This window comes from Rhinatrema bivittatum, chromosome 16, assembly GCF_901001135.1.
Source record: "Rhinatrema bivittatum chromosome 16, aRhiBiv1.1, whole genome shotgun sequence".
NCBI classification, from domain to species: Eukaryota; Metazoa; Chordata; class Amphibia; order Gymnophiona; family Rhinatrematidae; genus Rhinatrema; species Rhinatrema bivittatum.
In genome coordinates this window covers 65752097-65772388 of record NC_042630.1, presented here as the reverse complement: position 1 = coordinate 65772388, position 20292 = coordinate 65752097, and the positions used below count along the sequence as shown (strand labels likewise).

Genomic DNA, 20292 nt, shown 5'->3' with positions numbered 1-20292 from the left:
TTACACTGACCCTGAGTCTCTGGGTCTGTGTAATCTCTTCTCTGGCACTACCCGTTCCATGGGCAGTGCTTCTATCTCTTTAATAAAGACTCTATCTTGCTTGTGTGTCTGACCACAGCTGAGACCAAGCCTCCCATCAGTGAGGCTCTCTGGGCTTCTCCTGTGGGTGGTACCACCGTTCCCATGGGCAGTTCCACCTCTCCCATGGGTGGTATCACCTCTCACTGTGGCCCAAGGGTTCACATACCAACTTTCTTACAGAATCCTAACAGATTACCAAGTCCATGTCCCCGGCACAAGTCTCAGCAATTCAGGCCATCCCTGGCCTGGCCCAGTGAATCACGGAGCAACAAAAGATCCCAGAGACTTTGGCTAACACTATCAATCAATTGAATAGTTGGCTGGATTCCATTCCCACGCCTGTCAAGCCTGATCTGATTACACAAGCACCACCCTTTCGGCCTCCTGTGCCCTTGCCGGCACCTCCTCGATTTGCAGGTGACCCCTTGTTATGTAGGGGCTTCTTGAACCAGTGCAACATGCACATTTCTCTACAATCTGCATATTTTCCTGATGTAGTCTCCAAAACTACATATATCTTTCCTGGACAAAAAAGCATTGGCCTGAGTGTTGCTCCTTTGGGAACGTACAGATCCCATTCTTAAGGACCTGCTGGGCTTCCTTGTCCTCTTCAAAGCTGTGTTTGATGACCCAGGGTGAAAGGCCATCTCTGGATCAATGCTCTTGCATTTACAGCAAGGTTCCAGATCATTAACTGATTACATCATTGAGTTTCTGACTCTCTCGTCAGTACTACATTGGGATCTGGACAACCTGCAAGCCATATTCCTAGAAGGTCTTAGCCCATGCATAAAGGACAAGTTGGCCGCATGAGAGCTCCCTGGGGCTTTGGACGCCCTTATAGACCTCGCTGGTCACATAGACTGTCATCTACGTGAACGTTCCCAGGAGATCATAGGAACCAAGAGAGTGGCTTCTAGTGCTCCACGTGCTCACTCTACATTTTCTACATGGGTCACTCCTACATCTAACATGGAGGAAGAGGAACCTATGCACATGGGCTGTAGCCACCTATCTGCAAAAGAGAAACAACAACGTCAGAAAGCCGGCCTCTGCATGTATTGTGGCCAATCAGGTCATGCTGTACATTCCTGTGCTTTCCATCTGGGAAACTCCCAGGACTAGGATCCGCTGGAGGACTCCTCCTAGGCCTTACCGCACCTTCTCCTCCACTGATTCTGCCTGTCAGTATTAAATTGTACACCCAGGAATTTCACACCCTGGCAATAGTAGACACCAGAGCTGGAGGAAATTTCGTTCTCTGGCAACTAGTAGAACACCTACGGATTCCCACCATCTGTATGCCTATGCCATTGTTGTTTTCTATCCATGGCAAGCCTCTACCCAGCGAAGTTGCCTTCACCACAATCCCTATTCGACTTTGCACAGGATCCTTGCATGTGGAGACTATTTCTTTTTTAATCTTGGGCAAGGCCATACATCCAGTGGTTCTAGGATTGCCATGGATGAAAATACACAGTCCACAATTTGATTGGACTACCCTTCAACTCTCCCAGTGGGATGACCACTGTCATAAAATATGTTTACCAAAATCTCATGCTCTCATCCACAAAAAAGTTCTAAATGAACTATCTTTTTTTATTTTCAATCAATTTTAATAAAATAAATTGAAGAAAGAGGTAAGCTTCATATTACTGGTGCATGCCTCCACGGCCTTGCGCCTTTCTTGTAGTATAATCATTAACTTGCCTCCTTCCTCCTTTTGTCCATTTTATTTATTTTGAAAATAATTTTAATGAAATATTTTTATCAAAAAAAAATTGTTTTTAAATTTATAATCTCCACCTTTCATTAAAACTATTTTCAAAATAAATAAAATGGACAAAAGGAGGAAGGAGGCAAGTTAATGATTATACTACAAGAAAGGCGCAAGGCCATGGAGGCATGCACCAGTAATATGAAACTTACCTCTTTCTTCAATTTATTTTATTAAAATTGATTGAAAATAAAAAAAGATAGTTCATTTAGAACTTTTTTGTGGATGAGAGCACGAGATTTTGGGAAGACGTTTATATTTTGATTTTCTCATCACAAGCGGAGAAGGATATTGATAAAATATGTTTAGACACCATATCTCCAATACCTTGTTTGGTCTCATGGCCATGTATCCCAGGGCTTCCATCACCATATACTTCCTTCCAGGATGTATTTTCTAAGGAAGCTGCAGACGTCTTACCTCCACATCGCTCTTTTTGTTGCACAATTAATTTGTTGCCCAGTACTGAGCCTCCTCGAGGAAGAGTCTACCCACTTTCCTTAACTGAAACCATGGCCTTGTCCGAATAAATCAAGGAAAACCTAGCCAAAGGTTTCATTCATCCTAAATCCCCTGCTGGAGCAGGGTTCTTTTTTGTAGGCAAAAAGGACGGCTCCCTCCGGCTGTGCATAGATTACTGGGGCCTAAATGAAATCACGCAGAAGGATCTCTACCCCCTGCCACTGATCTCAGAACTGTTTGACAGGCTCCAGGGGGCCAAGATATTCAACAAATTGGACCTCAGAGGGGCCTACAATCTGATTAGGATACGCCAGGGTGATGAGTGGAAGACTGCTTTTAACACTCACAATGGCCACTTTGAATACCTGGTCATGCCATTTGGTCTCTGCAATGCACCTGCGTTGTTCCAGAATATGATGAACAAAATCTTCAGAGACATGCTCTATAGTTTTATTTATTTATTTAGATTTATATTTCGCTTTTTGCACTTTTTTCAGCACTTCAAATACATTCAGGTACTGTAGGTATTTCCCTATCCCCAGAGGGCTTACAATCTAAGTTTGTACCTGAGGCAATGGAGGGTAACGTGACTTGCCCAGGGTCACAAGGAGCGACAGTGGGACTCAAACCTCTCATTGCGGCCCAAGGATTCACATACCAACTTTCCTACAGAATCCTAACAGTCAGGCTTACACACACCCAGCAAATGTTAAAAGCTGCCCAGATGCAGACATCTCCCACCGCAGGCATATCTCACTTGATTTCAAAAAGGGGTGGGGTTTGGGCATGGTCTGGGCCGGGCATGGGAATTCTGGGGTGGGGCCAAGAGATGTACACACAGATACTTACACATGTGCCCAGATCCAGTGCTACATAAGTTTACTTTTGCTATGGAGGAGGTGTAACGTTAAAAAAATAATCACCCAATTTGTCTGGGTAACTATGGGGAGTGTAGGCTATTAAACCAGGATGGTTTTGTGGACAATTCTGAACTGGGCAATGAGGAATAATATGAAAATGTAGTTTAAAAGTTTCAGGAAGTATTGAAGTAGCAACCCTTATACTAGGCCTCTGACCCTAATCTTATGTGCCATGTAACTCACAGATACCAAGCAGTGTGGTGGACGTGGATGTGTGCTCAGGGCTCAGGAATGTTATAGATACCAGAGAAAATGCGAGAAGTAATACCAAATAAGGGCAAAGGGGAAATGGCCGAGACAGAGATAAGAACGGGTAAAGGGTAAAGGACTATTTGCCTGACTTCTTTTTTTTCTCCTACTTTACAGGCAGTTGGCGTAGATCTGATCCCAGTATCTCAGATATGTTTGCACAGTGTTTTTAAATTTAGCTTTCTGAGTTACTTTTTTGATAAACTTCCATACTCCTCTGCATGTATAGATTTTTTTAATTATAAGAAGACTGCCTTAAGTTGTTATTTAAGTTAACCAGATTAACAGCAAACTGATGGATGAACTGGTGAAACTGGCAATGGTGTGGATGTGCATCGGTTATAAAATAATCTGATTTATGTGATAGATGCCCAATTTATGTGGCTAGGCATGCACACACTTAAAATTGTGTGCACATGTGTGCTTGGCCAAGCTATTTTATAATGTACATGCATATGTGCATGCACTTATAAAATGGCAGTGTCCCTGTGTGCGAGTCAACATACAATCCTAGTGTTGACTTTTAGTGCTACTCAGCCAAGTTTGCTAACTCTAGCCAGTTCAATGTTTTTGGCTACATTTACCCAGATAGTCACCTGCCTTTTTAGCCAGGTAAGTGCTAACCGAGTAAAACTATTTGGAAATCTTATCCATTCACTGGGTTTTTGAAAATCTTTCCTAAATTACTAGGTATCCACACAGAGCTCCAAAAATGAGGGATTTTCTGTCTTAGGGCCAGATTTACCAAGCATTTTCCGCTTAGACAAAGAATGGGAGAAAAACCTTAGGGGCGGATTTAGGCGAGCAGGGCCCTGCGCGCCGGTGCGCCTATTTTACATAGGCCTACCGGCGCGCGCAGAGCCCCGGGACTCGCGTAAGTCCCGGGGTTTTCTGAGGGGGGCGTGTCGGGGGGCGGGCCCGATCCACGTGGCGTTTTCGGGGCGTTCGGGAGCATTTCGGGGGCGTGGTTACGGTCCGGGGGCGTGGCCGCGCCCTCCGGACCCGCCCCCAGGTCGCGTCCGGCGTGCTAGCGGCCCGCTGGCACGCTAGCGGCCCGCTGGCGCGCGGGGATTTACGTCTCCCTCCGGGAGGCGTAAATCCCTCAACAAAAGTAAGGGGGGGGGGTTAGACAGGGCCGGGCGGGTGGGTTAGGTAGGGGAAGGGAGGGGAAGGTGAGGGGAGGGCAAAAGAAAGTTCCCTCCGAGGCCGCTCCGATTTCGGAGCGGCCTCGGAGGGAACGGGGGTAGGCTGCGCGGCTTGGCGCGCGCCGGCTATACGGAATCGAAGGCCTTGCGCGCGCCGATCCAGGATTTAGCGGATATGCACGGCTACGCACGTATCTACTAAAATCCCGCGTACTTTTGCTTGCGCCTGATGCGCCAGCAAAAGTACGCCAAATCGCGCGGTAGTGAGGGGACATTCTTGGGTGGGGTTTTAGCTTAGCTATATATGACTGATTGTGATGGAGTGCAGGTCTACTCATATACAATTAAAGTTATCTGGGTATATTCAGTGGGAAACCCTTCCTGCAAAAGTTTCCAGGTAACTCGCTGCCCCTGTAAGTATTATCCTCAATGCTTCCAATCTGCCCTCACCCTCCCTTCACCTGAGACAAACTCTTTTCTATGTGGCCAGAAGGACTGACTGACTGATTAACACGCTATGAAAATACATTTACAGGCAGGAAAACACCCACCTATTCACATATGACTTCCATATGGTCCTACAAGCCACCATCTTATCCAAGCTTGATTATTGCAATGCAATTCTTCTTGGCCTTCCTCAATACGCCATTCAACCCCTGCAGATTCTCCAAAACTCTGCAGCACGCATCCTCACCAATGCACACAAGTATTCACATTACCCCACTACTCAAACACCTTCACTGGCTACCCATTCATGCCCGAATAAAATACAAATCTCTCACCATCATGCACAAAACAATTCATAATCCAGACATGCATGCCATGGTTCAAAGAACATCTGCGATTCCGTACCTCAAACAGACCCATTAGACTTCAACACTCTTCCACACTACATACTCCCTCGCCTAATAGTGTAAGGCTCAAGTGTACCAAAGAGCGTGCACTCTCTTTAGCTGGTCCCACCCTGTGGAACAAAATGCCTCCAAGCCTTTGCCTCGAGACCTGCCCTAAAAGATTTCAACAAAATTTAAAGACCTGGCTCCTCTCACTCACATACTCCTAACACCCATCCCTCTCCCCTCTCTCTCTCCCCCAGTGAATATATTGTAAATTGCCTCTCTCCCTCCCCCAGTGAATATATTGTAAATTGCATGTAATTACTTGTAAAGTCTCCCCCTCACCCTGTTTCCACTCCCTCTACCCAATTTTATGATTCTGTAAATACTTCCCCCTCATCCACCCTTCCACTATCCTATTTATTGTCATCCCATTTGAACGGTTTCTTGTTTTTTACCCTATTTTATCTTTGACTGTTCCTCTGTGAAGCTTGTTGCTACGGTGAGTTACCTGTAAACCAAGATGATGTTCCCAACATATCTCGGTATATAAAATGCTTAAAATAAATAAATAAATAAATAAATAAATACAATATGGGTGAGTTAGGAATGTTAGAATTCAATTTACATCTGAAAAATGTACCTAAGCCTAGGTCAATGTAACCCAGAAACTGAGACATGCAAATGTGAGCGTATAAAGTGTGACTGAACGAGCGTGGATGAAGGAATGGAGGTAAAGATGGCATTTTAAAGAAGAAACTGATTTATTTTGTCCCTTAAGCCTACCCTCTAAAGTAACTGCATGATACAGTTCTGTAAAATCTGCCATTCTGGGGTGACAGCTCACAGTCCTCTCCTGCAGTGTCAAGGTCACAAACAGAATCCAGAAGATTGCAGGATTCAAAACAGGCTTTAGAGCAAAACATGCTTTGATGTTCAGTTTTGGAGAAATGATAATAATTATATTATTTTATCTAACAATTTTATCTCCAATACACAAGAGATGTGAACAAATGAATCATCACAGCTGAGTACCTTATTTGCACCTGCCCTGCAAGTATAGTGCAGCATGGACTAAGGCTACATATAGCAACTGCCTGAATACTCATCCATTCAGATGTAGAAATAAATCCTCAGTTTCACAGGAGCTGGAAAATAGCAAATCTTTTTCTTAAAGTCTTCAAATATCTTCTGCTCACTCTACAGTCAACTTGTGCTTAATTCAAGACAAAGATAGGCTGGACTGGAGCCAGAACAGAAAGCCTGTTAAAAAGGAAATGGATCTGGAACCCCCATTTCCAGTAGAGAGTGTGTCTGTGCAGATGTTCACTCCAGCTGTTAATCAAAACAAAGGCCCCGCACCTATCTGTATCCCATTTGGTAAAACAGCCGAGACTTACTACAGTGGTGGAGATTTGATTGTAGGTGGGATAATTCAGATGTCTGATTTCTCCACAATACCTTTGCAATTTTTTAGAACACCCCCTGCTGCTCATTCATGCGCTGTGTAAGTAGTTTTCTGTCTATTTGTGTCTCACTAGGTAGCTTTTTATTTTTAATTAGAAAAAAAATTGTTGTTTCTCATCTTAATGTGACCTGAAAGGGTGAGTGACTGCAATATATAAGGTGCACAATGTTTGCTTTATAAGAAGGCATTTCATAGGATTCATGTGACCACATCATTCTCTCTCTCACATGTGGCATTTACCCCATAGCACACCCAGAAATGATAGTCGGCAGGACCAGCATTTAAGATTTTCTCCATTCATTGCTTTGGTTCTGCCTCTCATCTGCTGCCTTTGTCTTAGTGATTACCAAAGGTAGCGAGTGATGCAGGAGAATTCTCAGGAGCCTGCTTAGATGCAAAGATCTTAGGCACTTTTGTTCCCATGGACCTAATTTTCAAAGGTTAATTACTTTATGGGGTTAATTTGATAAGAAATCATCCATGGCCTTTCACCTGTAAAATCTTTGTGTAGAATAAATAAAATCTGTGTGCATTGTTTCCCTGCCCTGCTCTCTTCTTGCCCCTCTGAATGTCTCCTTTTAATTAAGGTTAAATTGTGCTTCATGTGACAGAAGGAGCATTCCTCTCTATGCATTAAGAAGGACGGTTTTAGATAAGGGCTATTTACCTGGCTGGGTACTTTCACAAATCCCTCCAAAGTGTGTGCTGCCCTGTTTCCTGGTGAATTTACCTTGCTTCTGTTACAGCGCTCAGGTGAATCGTAGAGGGAGAGAAATATAAACTTATTCAATGTGAGTCAAGATAGATCAGCAGTCAGACCTGTGCGTCAATAACTAACAGAGATCGGAATCTATATATAACTTAATACAAAATAATGATTCCCACACATCACACTGCTCTGTGAACAGGAGGAAGGGACCTCAGAACAGATTTTTAAACTCAAGGGATTTTATCCTATAGCATCCTGTATGCTTATATAAACATTGGTCCACATAACCTCCATCCTCCCTATCATATTTGTTTTTAATTTAATTTAAATTTAAATTGTATTCTAGTTGTATCCCAATTTTTAATTATTTTATACCTAAAATTAAAAATGAAAATGAAGCTTATCCAAAATGATATCTAACCTCCAATCTCTAAAAATGGTAATGATAGCTTGTTTCAATTCAACCCAATAGGCTGTAATTTATCATATCGTTCACATTAAACCTCTTCTCCTTATCCCACAGTCTGTTGTTCAAAAACAGCCACACCACGTGTACTTAGCTTTCAATGTTGTTCCTTTCCTGTGAAATCAAATCACTTGGCTGTAATATTCTATTTCACACCCTACTTGCAAATCAAGAGAGTGGTTTCAGCCTAATAAGTTAATTCTGAACATTAAAAAAACCAAACTGGATAAAACCTCTGCTGACTTGCGTTATATACAATTGGATGAGCAGGTTTATTCTATTTCAAATAAAATTGTAATCTGGATTTTATGTTGGATTCTGACTTTGCATTACATCCCCAGTTAAATGCATTGTAGAAATCCTCATTTTCTTAACTTTTAAAATGCCAAATATGTCATTATAAAGGAGGATTCTCACACTATAGTTCATGCAATGGTTTGAACCAATTGGACTACTGCAATTCACTTCATGTTGGCCTAACAAAAGGATAGTTGTATGCTTTATAGAAAATGCAAAATGATGTAGCCATATTAATTATTGGGTGTCAGTGCGGAGAGCATAACTTCCCTTCATTGTAAGAGCAACATTTGCTCCCAGAAAGTATTCAAATACATTTTAAAATATAAAGAAAATGTACCTGGAGGAGATGTTGAAGGAATATATTCCCCCTCTGGCCTTTATGTCCTGCAGATATGTCATAGCTAGTGGTCCTCTCCACAAGAAAATGCTGATTGCAAACAACTCACACCCCAGCGTTCTCATTGGCAGGACTCACAGTCTGGAATAAGCCCCAGTTAGGAATGAAGGCAGATCCATTCCAATTTGATTTTAGATCTCATTCTACTGAGCTATGTTTGAAATCAAGCATAAATGTCATCAGGGGAGGTTTTGACAACAGTACTAACTACATGCTTGTATTATCATATATGTCAGTAATGTCTGATACATTGGCCATTATGTAGCTGTAATATGGGCTGTCTTTCCCTAAGTGCAAAGTGATGCACACCATTTATTTATTTATTTGCTTATTGTATTAATAACATTTAGATCTCACCTACAGTGAAGCATTAAATGTCATTTGCCATTTGCATGCCCACTCTCCCAGTTTTGCAAGGTCAGGTTGCAATTTCTCCCAATCCTCTTATGTAAGTTTACATTCAAGCTTTGCTTCCAATGCTACCTCTGTCAGAGCAGCACTGGAGGTCCCTGGAGTGGGGCAGAGGTCTCTCACTCCTGGCTGCAAAATTAAGGGATCCTGGGGGGATGGGAAGGGTCAGGGGAAAGCAGGAAGGGGGACCTGTGCAATTTGTCATCTTTATGGGAGGTTAGGTGGATGGGACTGAAGGGGAGGGATCAGCCGATCCTACAGTTTATCAAAAAGAGGAACACAGGGCCTGGGTAAAATACCGGAGATTGTTAAAGGAATAAAATGGGTTTGGAGGTAAAGATAGCACGGCCCGACGGGGCCTTTGTATAATTTTTTTGGGGGAAAGGAGGGGATTAGCCTGCTTGCCCTATTATTTCTTTTTATTTGATTTGATACTAACAGTGCTACTTAGCCGGATGTATTTTAAAGCTATCTGGTTAAGAAGTATATTATCCTGCACACAAGGCTGGATAACTCAAAAACCTACTATGCTATATTCACATGTACCCGGTTACATGTAGCTAGATAAGTATGAACTAGTACATAGAGTGAGACGTTCAGCTCGCAGAATATAAAGGACAAGTAATATGGCTAACTTTAGTTGGATAGTTTGTCCACTAAATGACCTTCAGAAAATGATGCCCCACCGAATGCACCGAATGCAGAGAAAAAAGCTTCTGCATATGGGCCCAACACGGACAAATCAACTGCACATTGATATTCATAAAGAAGGCATCATTAAGACTTTTAGAAAAAAATCTATAAACCCTCTTATTTTGAGAGACCTCTAATGTGTAACCACATTTCACAGATTTATAATTTTTTACAAGAAAATTGACTTTCTTGTTCCATGCATGACAATTATTGATTTTAATTTTATTAATATTAACTTTGTTTTTTAGTAATTTGTGCTATTGCACTTATTCTATTATGCACATTTTTAACTGTAAGCTGCATTGACTCAAAAATAATGGCACAGAAATCTTAGAAATAAATAAGATGCTGACAGCAAATATTTTAAGAACAAATTAAAGACCAGTCTAAACAGGTTTTTTAAACATGTTATTAATGGTTCTCAAGTGATGATTTAATCAGTTTTCTGATTTTATTTTCAATGATCATAGTGTGTCTGTCTGGATAATGTGTACTGATGCAAAATTTTGTATGTAAATTATTATTATGTAGGTATTAATCTGTGATCTACTTAGAGCAGTGATGCTGAATTAGGTGGAACTTAAAAGATCTAAATTAACAATTAAATAAAACAGTTCTGACCTCAATCTTCAAAAACAGTTTGGTGTCAAACGTCCTGCATGTTGTTTATTTGATTTGCTATGCTTAACATTTTGGGCACTTTGGATTAGCAGTCTAAAAAGACAAACTTGGTTTCATAGGATAGGATGGGATTGGGATGTCAATAAAAGAACAATGATTGATTTCAATTCCTTCATTGGGACTACTGGGGGGGGGGGGGGGGGACCTGATGATCAGGATTGAATTCATTTGTGTTTGAGAGTTTCAGTAATGGAATATAAAGATATAAAGGGGAGATGCGTTATTAAGCCAAGTTCATGTTTTATGTAAACCGATGTGATACTCAAAGTGTATGTCAGTATATAAAAATCTTTAAATAAATAAATAAAATAAATAAGATGCAGGTTGGGATTGAAATGAATGAGCAATTATGGGGACTGGGGGGAAGGCATTTCAATACATAGGAAGCACAATGTGTTGCAGGACAGGGTTGAGAAACACTCGTAGACTTTGGGTGTGGGTTTCTATAGTGGCATAGGAGAAGGAGCTGCAGCTCAGGATTATGGTGCATTTGCATAGATATCTATGGCTTATACTGCTTCTCAATTTGAATATATATGAATCATTAAATTATTGAATAACTACTAAAGATATGTTTACTTGCTCTCAGATGGAGTCTACGTTATTTTCGGCATCTCTTCGTCTTTTATTTTGCCATTCAGGAGATTAACCAAAATTTGGAGATATTACCCAACATCACCCTTGGCTTCCATATTTCTGACTCTTGCACTGATGCAGGATTTTCACTATGTGGTACTCTGATGATCTTGTCAGGGATAATGAATCCTGTTGCTGGCTTTAGCTGTCACCAGCAAGGCCAGTTGGCTGGTTTAATTGGAAGCTTCTCTTCAGTAACATCACATGCAATTGCAAGAGTTACAGGCATCTATAGGTACCCACAGGTAAATAAAAAACTTGCTCTCTGTATAATTGCTTGGGTCTGCTGTATCCTTACCTGCTTTGTTTTGTCCTTGTTTTCACAGCCTGGTTTAATGCAGGTGATTTCTTGGTATCAAAGCTTGTTAAAGTAGTACAACTGATGCAATAATTTGCCTCTTATATTTAGAACTATTATTAATCATGGTAGAGCCCTCACAGGAAATGTATTTTGGTGAACACTAAAGAAAAGCATGCTTAAGGTTACACAAAACATGTCAGTAGAATTGGGGCTTGACTTGGTTGAACTAGTTCACATGAACACAGCAAGATTAGACTTTGCCAGTCAAAATAGAGATGTAAGGACTTATGAAAGATATTTTTCCCTCATAGATAAATAATGGATGAAAAGTCTTAGAAAATCAGGCTCTAACCCCTAGATTAATCAACATGCTATATAATATTGCATGCATAACACCCACAGTAATAGAAAGGGGTGTGTTTAAAGTAATTTTTAGAATTACCACACCATAACTTAGTACTTTACATAAATAGTATCAAATGGTGCGGTAACATTTTTGCATCCAAAAATAATTATATTGAGAGAGAGAGAGAGAGAAATAGAGAAAGAGACTATTTATAAGGTCCTCATAGTAGTCAACTATTTATATCTCTAAGGAGGGCCAGATAATAGCTTGAGGTGAGGTGTCGGTGGTGGTTTAGGGTTTGGAGCCCAGTTTTACATGCAGAGTGCGACGTTTGAACAGCACTGTACACCTCAGTGAAGATTTGATGTCATTTGGAGTGAGGAAGTCTCACAAAGATGATATTTCTGTAATGTTCTCTCACTCTAGCTTGATGGTCTCTATAACAGGGTACCATCAAGCTAAGCCAAGATTACATAGTAGAAATGTGATCTTTGTGAGACTTTCCTCACTCCAAATGACATCAAATCTTCACTGAGGTGTACAGTGCTGTTCATACATTTCACTCTGCATGTAAAACTGGCCCCTAAACCACCACTGACACCTCACTTTGAGCTATTAGCTGGTCCTCCTATAGTCATGTAAATAGTTGAATAATGTAAAGACCTCCCCAGAGGTGCTTCCTCTCTCTCTCTCACTCTCTCTCTCTCTCTCTTCCTCGGGAAGGGCTGAAATGCAATTTTCAAAATTTATCACAAATTATGTTTTGACTGTTTTTGTCTTATTGTACAGCTTAACACCAGGAAAAAAGGTGTAGTTATTTTTGGCATTAAAACTAAGCAAAATTGCTCCCTCCTGTCCCTTCCAAAAATGTTCATTCATGCGGTACGATAAGACTATTATTGCATGCATTATGATGTTAATGCCTTAACACATTTTGATGAAAGACCCTTTTAGGGCCTCATTTTCTAAATGGATCGCATGCGATACCAAAATGGAGACAGAGTCGGCCCCGGAAAAGGAGGAGTCGGGGAGTCACTGGGGCCGACTCCGCGAAGACACTGCAGACGACGAAAACGTAAGGCACTTTTCGCGTCCGAGTTCGCGCCTAATAGCTACACCTTCTATGGTGGCGCTATTGGGTGCAAAACCGGCAGCGATCACACCGCGACGGTGCGATCACTGCTGGCTAGCACAGGCCTGCCCCCCATTTCGGCCCCCTGCTCCTCATTCCCTAAAGTATCGCATGCCTGCAATACTTTAGAAAATGAGGTCCTTAGTTTGTTATAGTGAGGGTCATTTTTCAAAATACAATGGGCCATTATCACATGTGTACAGGTATTATCACATACGATAATGCCCTAATGCATGCAATAACTACCGCATCACAACTTTATAATTTAAATAAGTGTCCAGGGGAGAGGTTTGGGCAGGGTTTTAAAAATGTAGGGCCCAGTAGCGCTGCAGGCAATGATGTTTTACACATTATCACCAGCAGTACCGCTGGAAATAACTACAGCTTTCCCATTGGCGGTATGGGAGTGAAAGTGTCAGCACAACTTCAACCACAGCGTGCGATACCACACAGCTGTGATGCAGCTGGCTTCACAGTTTTGCCACCCACCCCTTTTTCCCCTTTGGACAATCATTCTGCTATATTTATAGCAGAATGAAAAATATAGGGCAATGATAAGAAATAATAAATTGCTTGTACCATCAACAGATCATTATTTTATTAGAGTATTAGTACATCATTAGGTAAAAAACATAGAAACATAGAAATGACAGCAGAAAAAGGCCAATTGGCCCAAAAGAATAATACAGAAAAATATACAATGAGACTCCATATTCAGAGGTGTTTAGCTAGAAAAAACACACAAGTTATCCAGCTAATTGCTGACACTTTACTTTTTTGGGCAATTATCCATTTATTAGCAGGATACCTCATGATCTGGCAAACATTTAGGCAGATAAAAATAGGGACACTCAGAGGCCATTTCCAGGAAGAGTTAAGGTAGCTAGATAAGTTATCTAACACTGATATTCAGAATTAGTCAGATAACTTATCCAGCTAACTCTGGTCATGCCAAAGAGCATTCCTAAAGTTAAGAACATATGATTTGTCATACTAGGTCAGACCTAAGGTTCATCAAGCCCTATATCCTGCTTCTAACAATGGCCAATCCAGGTCATAAGTACCTGGCTGGCAGCATAGTTCCCTCTAAGCTGAGTGCATGAATGAATTGCTCATACATTTTAGAACATTGCTCACAGGTTTTACATGGTTATTCACATACATTTATCTTCAGGCTATATACAGAAATGGAATGATAAAACAGGTGTTCAAAAATTGTTGGTTTAAAAAAATTGTTCCTCACAGGAAAAAAAATTGCACACAGCTAGTCATTCCTTGGAAGAAGCATTGCCTGGAAGGGTCACAAAATGTCAATGGATTCCATGCTGCCCATCCCAGGAATAAGCAATGGATTTTAGGGATGTTTTGGTTTTTGCTCAGAAAATGTCTCAGAAATGTACTGGAAGAACTGAATATAATTGCAAACATGAATGTACAATTACACAGAACTTATGAAAACATAAAGCCTTATTATCAAACATTTTGTGAGGCATCAGACTTGAAGATTTACCAACTGATTTTTTCTGGTGAAATTTTCCATCCATTGTCAAATGTCAGTCTTTTATAAATGTGTCATTAAGTGATAATCAATTCCATTTACATACAATGATTTGATTCAAAAACTCAAAACTCAGTATCATGGAAGAACTGAAGACATTGTTACCAGCTGTTTCCTTTTAATTTAGGGCAGGCTGAAGCAGTCCTTGTTTTATCCTATTTCATGCATGGATACCTTTCCATTGGACTATCTTAATATAGCTCTGAGTAGCCTTTGGGTCCTTATGGTCAAGCATTGTCATTTCTTGGTTTTACCACTCTGGGCTTCCAAGTTGTCTAATAGTAAAATGAAGCAAAGCAATAGTCCCAGTGGATTCCTTGTACTTATGTGTGTGACTGGTTTAATTAGTGTGTCTGCGTGTTTCAAGCACAGAATTGTATGCAGCATAGAAACTGATTGACGTAAGAGTTAAACAAGAGAAGAAACAAAGATTCACACTTCTGTTTGACCCTGGCTTATATATTTTTTGTTTTAATCACAGATCAGTTATGGATCTATGGATGCTCTCTTCAATGACCGGGTTGACTTCCCATTCTTTTATCGCACGGTCCCACAGGATCAATCTCAGTACCAGGGCCTGATTCAGCTCCTGAACCTCTTCCGCTGGACCTGGGTGGGGATTCTCACTTCAGATGATGACAGTGATCAGAAGGGCAGTGAGGAACTGAAGAGCGAGATTATCAGGAGCGGCAGCTGTGTGGCTTTTCTGGAAAAGATACAGTTTTCCTATGATTTTAAGATTGAGCAGTATGCAAAATATAAACAGATTACTGACATGATCGATAAGTCATTAGCTAAGGTTATCATCCTCTACAGTGCTAACAGTTACATGGCAGCACAGTTCTGCATGCCATGGTGGAGAATGACTGCTGACAAAGTGTGGATCATCTCTGCTGCCTCATCTTCCCTTGCTAACATAAATTTCCCATCCAATGGCAACATTTCACCTTGCAGCACAATGAACGGCTCTCTAGCATTTGCCATTCCTAAAGGAAAGATTCCAGGATTCAAGGATTTCCTCTATAATCTCCATCCAGCCTCATTTCCAGACCTCTCTTTTCTGCGACCTCTGTGGAGGGCTGCTTTCTGGTGCGAACTTCCGAATGGGAGTGAACATTCAAGTTTACCCAATTGCACAGGGCTGGAGAATCTGTCTAACCTTTCACCTTGGCAGTTTGATGTGAATAATTTTCAGTTCACTTACAGTGTTTACACCGCAGTCTATGCATTGGCTCATGCTTTGCACAACATGTACACAGCCAAGTCTCAACATGGGGGGAATCTAAAACTGGAATTTCAACCATGGCAGGTAAACACTTCTGATTGATTCCTTTAAGTAGTATGTATTTGTTTCCTTACTGTAATATTTATTTTGTGCAACGTAGTTAGATGAGGGAAGTGTAAATTGGTAAAGAATAGAAAGTAAAATAGATTCTTACACAAATAACCCTTCCTTTCCACCAGGGGTGCCCAGCAGTTGTCAGTAATGGGACACATGCACTGTGTTCCTCCTGCCCTTCAAGCCCCATAGTCTTCACTTAGCAATCAGGAGTGGGGGCATTTACCATGCTATTTTATGGTTTATGACTATATGGAGGTCCATTCCAGTCTCCCCTCCCATACTGCCACTTTGAATCAGGTGTATGGGGACCTGAACTGCATGAGCATGCAATGATTTTTGGATCTGGTTTCTAACATGCTATGTGCCTTGCAATACAGCATTAGCACTCAACCCTACTGGCTGGCCACTGGAATGCTGAGGGAAGGGCAGGTGAGAATTTAAAGGGAGATAGGTGGCTTCTCTTTCATTCCATCCATTTACGGTCTGTCTCTTGACCAAACAGCTCTCTTCTTCTTCTACTCCACTGCTCTCTTTGGTTGTTTTCCCCTTAAAGTTATTGAATCATGATTAAAAAAAAAACAAAAAACCCCCCAAAACACATTAATTTACCTGTTCCTATGGATAAAGGCTATATATATATATATAGTTTGTTTCTTAAAAAAACAGGCATACAATTTTAAGAATGCTTTAAATAAGTAGGAATAATAGGAGGATAAAGGAAGAGGTGAGTGGGGAGAAACTGCATTTACAGATTCTCTCCTTCTTATCAGTTCTGTATGTTGCACCATTGCAGCTGTTCCTCACCTTCATCTGTGAAATAGCCTCTCTTCTCAGCTGCCACTTGATTCAGTATCAGAAAGACCAGCTCCAGTCTACCTGAGTATCTCTTGGACCTCTGCACCATCATATCTTGTTTTACCCTTTGACCAATAGGCAGAAGTCATTAACAGCAGCAGTCATTAGAGTGCACTAAGAGCTTAACCATGTCATTAGACATTAAGGACTCTGATCAGGTCAGAAGAGCTCCATTTAGATACCTTATGGCCTCATGGTTGCAATGGATCAACATGGAGAACTGAAGTAGCACTTGGGAATACTGACTAGATCCAGTCTGGAGAGTGGTGAGGTAAAGGAGGAAGGACCCAAGACAACTCAGTTAAATCAAGGGAAAAACATGGAGACAGGGAAAGGAGGCATGAATAAATTAATGGTGGTGAAATATGACTGCCCATGCATATTCTTCCATAGACTCTGTTTACCTGGATCAACTGGATCCAACCCCTGGTCGAGGAAGCAGGATTTAGTGTACTGGCAACTGAACTTTCCCACTTGGGTGGATTGGTGACACAAAAAAAGAATCTGAGTTGCTTGAAGGATCATATGTCTCAACTATTGGGTTTTCCAAGAGCTGGAGCATAGGATAAGTCCAGGTTCCCACATCCTAGGAAGGAGGAGATTGGCATGAAGACAGACAGAAACATGGTTGACCATTCAGATAGAACCCCTCTCCCAGATATAGGAAATATATGAAATTGAACAGAGAGTCCCAAGTAGACTTTTTCTGATTTAATTTAACACTTAAACATAGAAACAGAAACGTAGAAACATAAACATAGAAATGACAGAAGAAGACCAAACGGCCCATCCAGTCTGCCCAGCAAGCTTTCACACTTTTTTTTTCTCTCACATACTTATCTGTTTCTGTTGGCTCTTAGTAACCTTTTTTTATTCTATTTCCCTTCCACCCCCACCATTAATGTAGAGAGCAATGTTGGAACTGCATCTAAATGAAATAGCTTAATTTAGTTAGGGGTATTATCCACCGCAATAAGCAAGCTGCACCCATGTTTATCTGTTTATTCAGACTGTGGTGTTCAGTCCTTGTTGATTGTTGCCTGAATATAGATCCACCTTTCTTCATTACCCCTGCTGTTGAAGCAGAGAGCTATGCTGGCTTTGCATTGAAAGTGAAATATCAGACTTGCTCCCCTGCCATTGAAGCAGAGGGCTATGCTGGATATGTATGAAGTGTCAAACTTCCTCCCCAGCCTTTGAAGCAGAGAGCTATGCTGGATTTGCATTGAAAGTGAAGTATCCGGTATTTTTTGGTTTGGGGTAGTAACTGCCGTAACAAGCAAGCTACTCCGCTGCTTTTATGTGGTTGCAAATCCGTTTTTCCCACATTTCCTCTTGCCATTGAAGCATAGAGCAATGATGGAGTCGCATTATTGAATAAGGATATTCATCTCCAGGTAGTAGCCATCATTCCCTCAAGCCACCCCCAAGCCTCTTCTCTTCATTCACATCCTCTATACTTTATGGATCCACAGTATTTATCCCACGCCCCTTTGAAATCCTTCACAGTTTTGGTCTTCACCACTTCCTCCAGAAGGGCGTTCCAGGTATCCACCACCCTCTCCGTGAAGAAATACTTCCTGACATTGGTTCTGAGTCTTCCTCCCTGGAGTTTTAAATCATGACCCCTGGTTCTGCTGATTTTTTTGCAACGGAAAAGGTTTGTCATTGTCTTTGGATCATTAAAACCTTTCAAGTATCTGAAAGTCTGAATAATATCTCCCCTACATATTTAGATTCTTCAATCTCTCCTCATAAGTCATTCGATGAAGACCCTCCACCTTTTTGATCGCCCTTCTCTGGACCGCCTCCATCCTGTCTCTGTCCCTTCGGAGATACGGTCTCCAGAACTGAACACAGTACTCCAGGTGAGGCCTCACCAAGGACCTGTACAAGGGGATAATCAATTCCCTTTTCTTACTCGATATTCCTCTCTCTATGCAGCCCAGCATTCTTCTGGATTTAGCTATCACCTTGTCACATTGTTTTGCTGACTTCAGATCATTAGACACTATCACCCCAAGGTCTCTCTCCTGCCCCATGCACATCAGCCTTTCTCCCCCCCATCGAACAAGGTTCTTCCAGATTTCCACACCCCATATGCATGACTCTGCACTTCTTGGCATTGAATCTCAGCTGCCATATCTTCGACCACTCTTCCAGTTTCCTTAAATCCTGTCTCATTCTCTCCACTCCTTCTGGCATGTCCACTCTGTTGTAGATCTTAGTGTCATCTGCAAAAAGACAAACCTTACCTTTTATCCCATCCGCAATGTCGCTCACAAAGATATTGAACAGGACCGGTCCCAACACTGACCCTTGCGGCACTCCACTCAACACCGCTCTCTCTTCAAAGTAAGTTCCATTTACCATCACACATTTTCTTCTGTCCGTCAACCAGTTTGCAATCCAGGTCACCACCTTGGCACTCACTCCTAAGCTTACCCTTACAATTACCTTACACTTACCCTTACAATGAACATAGGACTAGTTCTGGCCATAGGTCTAGACAGCATAACAGGGATACAGTTTAGAATAACAATGGTGGTAGCCCAAGTGAGCATGCATTTAGTTTATTGGAATCTCAAAAGAAAAAAAAAGTCTCTGTTACAAGATAAGAGCAAAGGACTTCCAGCAGCATTTTAATTGAGGAGAGCCACCTGCCTGGGTGTGGGAGAGAACTCCTGGGTCCCTTGTTAGACTAGCAGGGCATTACTGTTGAGTTCTGGGAGGGTCAGGATGGTGAAAGGGGGGTAAGCTGGTGGGGAGGTTCAGAATTGTACTAAAAAGGAATGACTGGGGTGATTCCAATTTTTTATTTTAATGAAAAAAATAAAATAAAAAATACCAGTCCTGAGGTGGACCTGAAATGGCCCACCCCTGAAATGTATTTATTTATTTATTTATTTATTTAACATTTTTCTATACCGACCTTCATGGTTAAATACCATATCAGGTCGGTTTACATCGAACAGGGGTAAACTAAGGTAAAAGGAAAAACAAAGTTACATTAAACGAGGACTGTGAACTTGGAAGCTTAGGTAGCTGGAAGAAGAAAGATTAAGTTAAGTTAAAGGGAGACATAACAAATTCCAGACTAGAGTTAGTCCAGACTAGAGTTCGTCCACATGTTAGAGTCGGTATCCATGTCGTCCAGGAAATCAGAGGAAGGGAGGTTCAATTGTTCATGAGTAGATAACGCCTAATGTGTGTCCCAGGGTTCTGAGAAGGCTTGGCGGAACAGCCACGTTTTGAGTTTTTTCTTAAAAGTTAGCAGGCAAGGTTCCAGCCTGAGTTCTGCAGGGAGGTTGTTCCAGATGGCTGGGCCTGCTGTCGAAAATGCTCAGTCCCTAGATGCGATGAGTCGTGTGGCTTTGGTTGGGGGGGGCTTGTAGCGTACCTTTGGATATTTCTCTCATTGGTCTGTTAGATGTATGGAGTTTTAACGGAATTTCAAATGACTCTAAGCCTGGCACAGAACGTTTTGGAGCTACCACCCCTAGATTTTACTGGTGGACAATGGTGAC

The 20292-nt window shown here is 41.5% G+C and overlaps 1 protein-coding gene across 1 annotated transcript in view; it reads left to right on the top strand.

Moving 5' to 3' along the window:
- The window catches only part of LOC115077794 (vomeronasal type-2 receptor 26-like), a 65771-nt gene that overhangs the window by 5075 nt on the left and 40404 nt on the right, over positions 1 to 20292 (top strand). The window contains exon 2 of the mRNA XM_029580081.1: positions 15050 to 15877. Coding sequence (XP_029435941.1) covers positions 15050 to 15877 — 828 coding nt within the window. The remainder of the gene's footprint in view (positions 1 to 15049; positions 15878 to 20292) is intronic.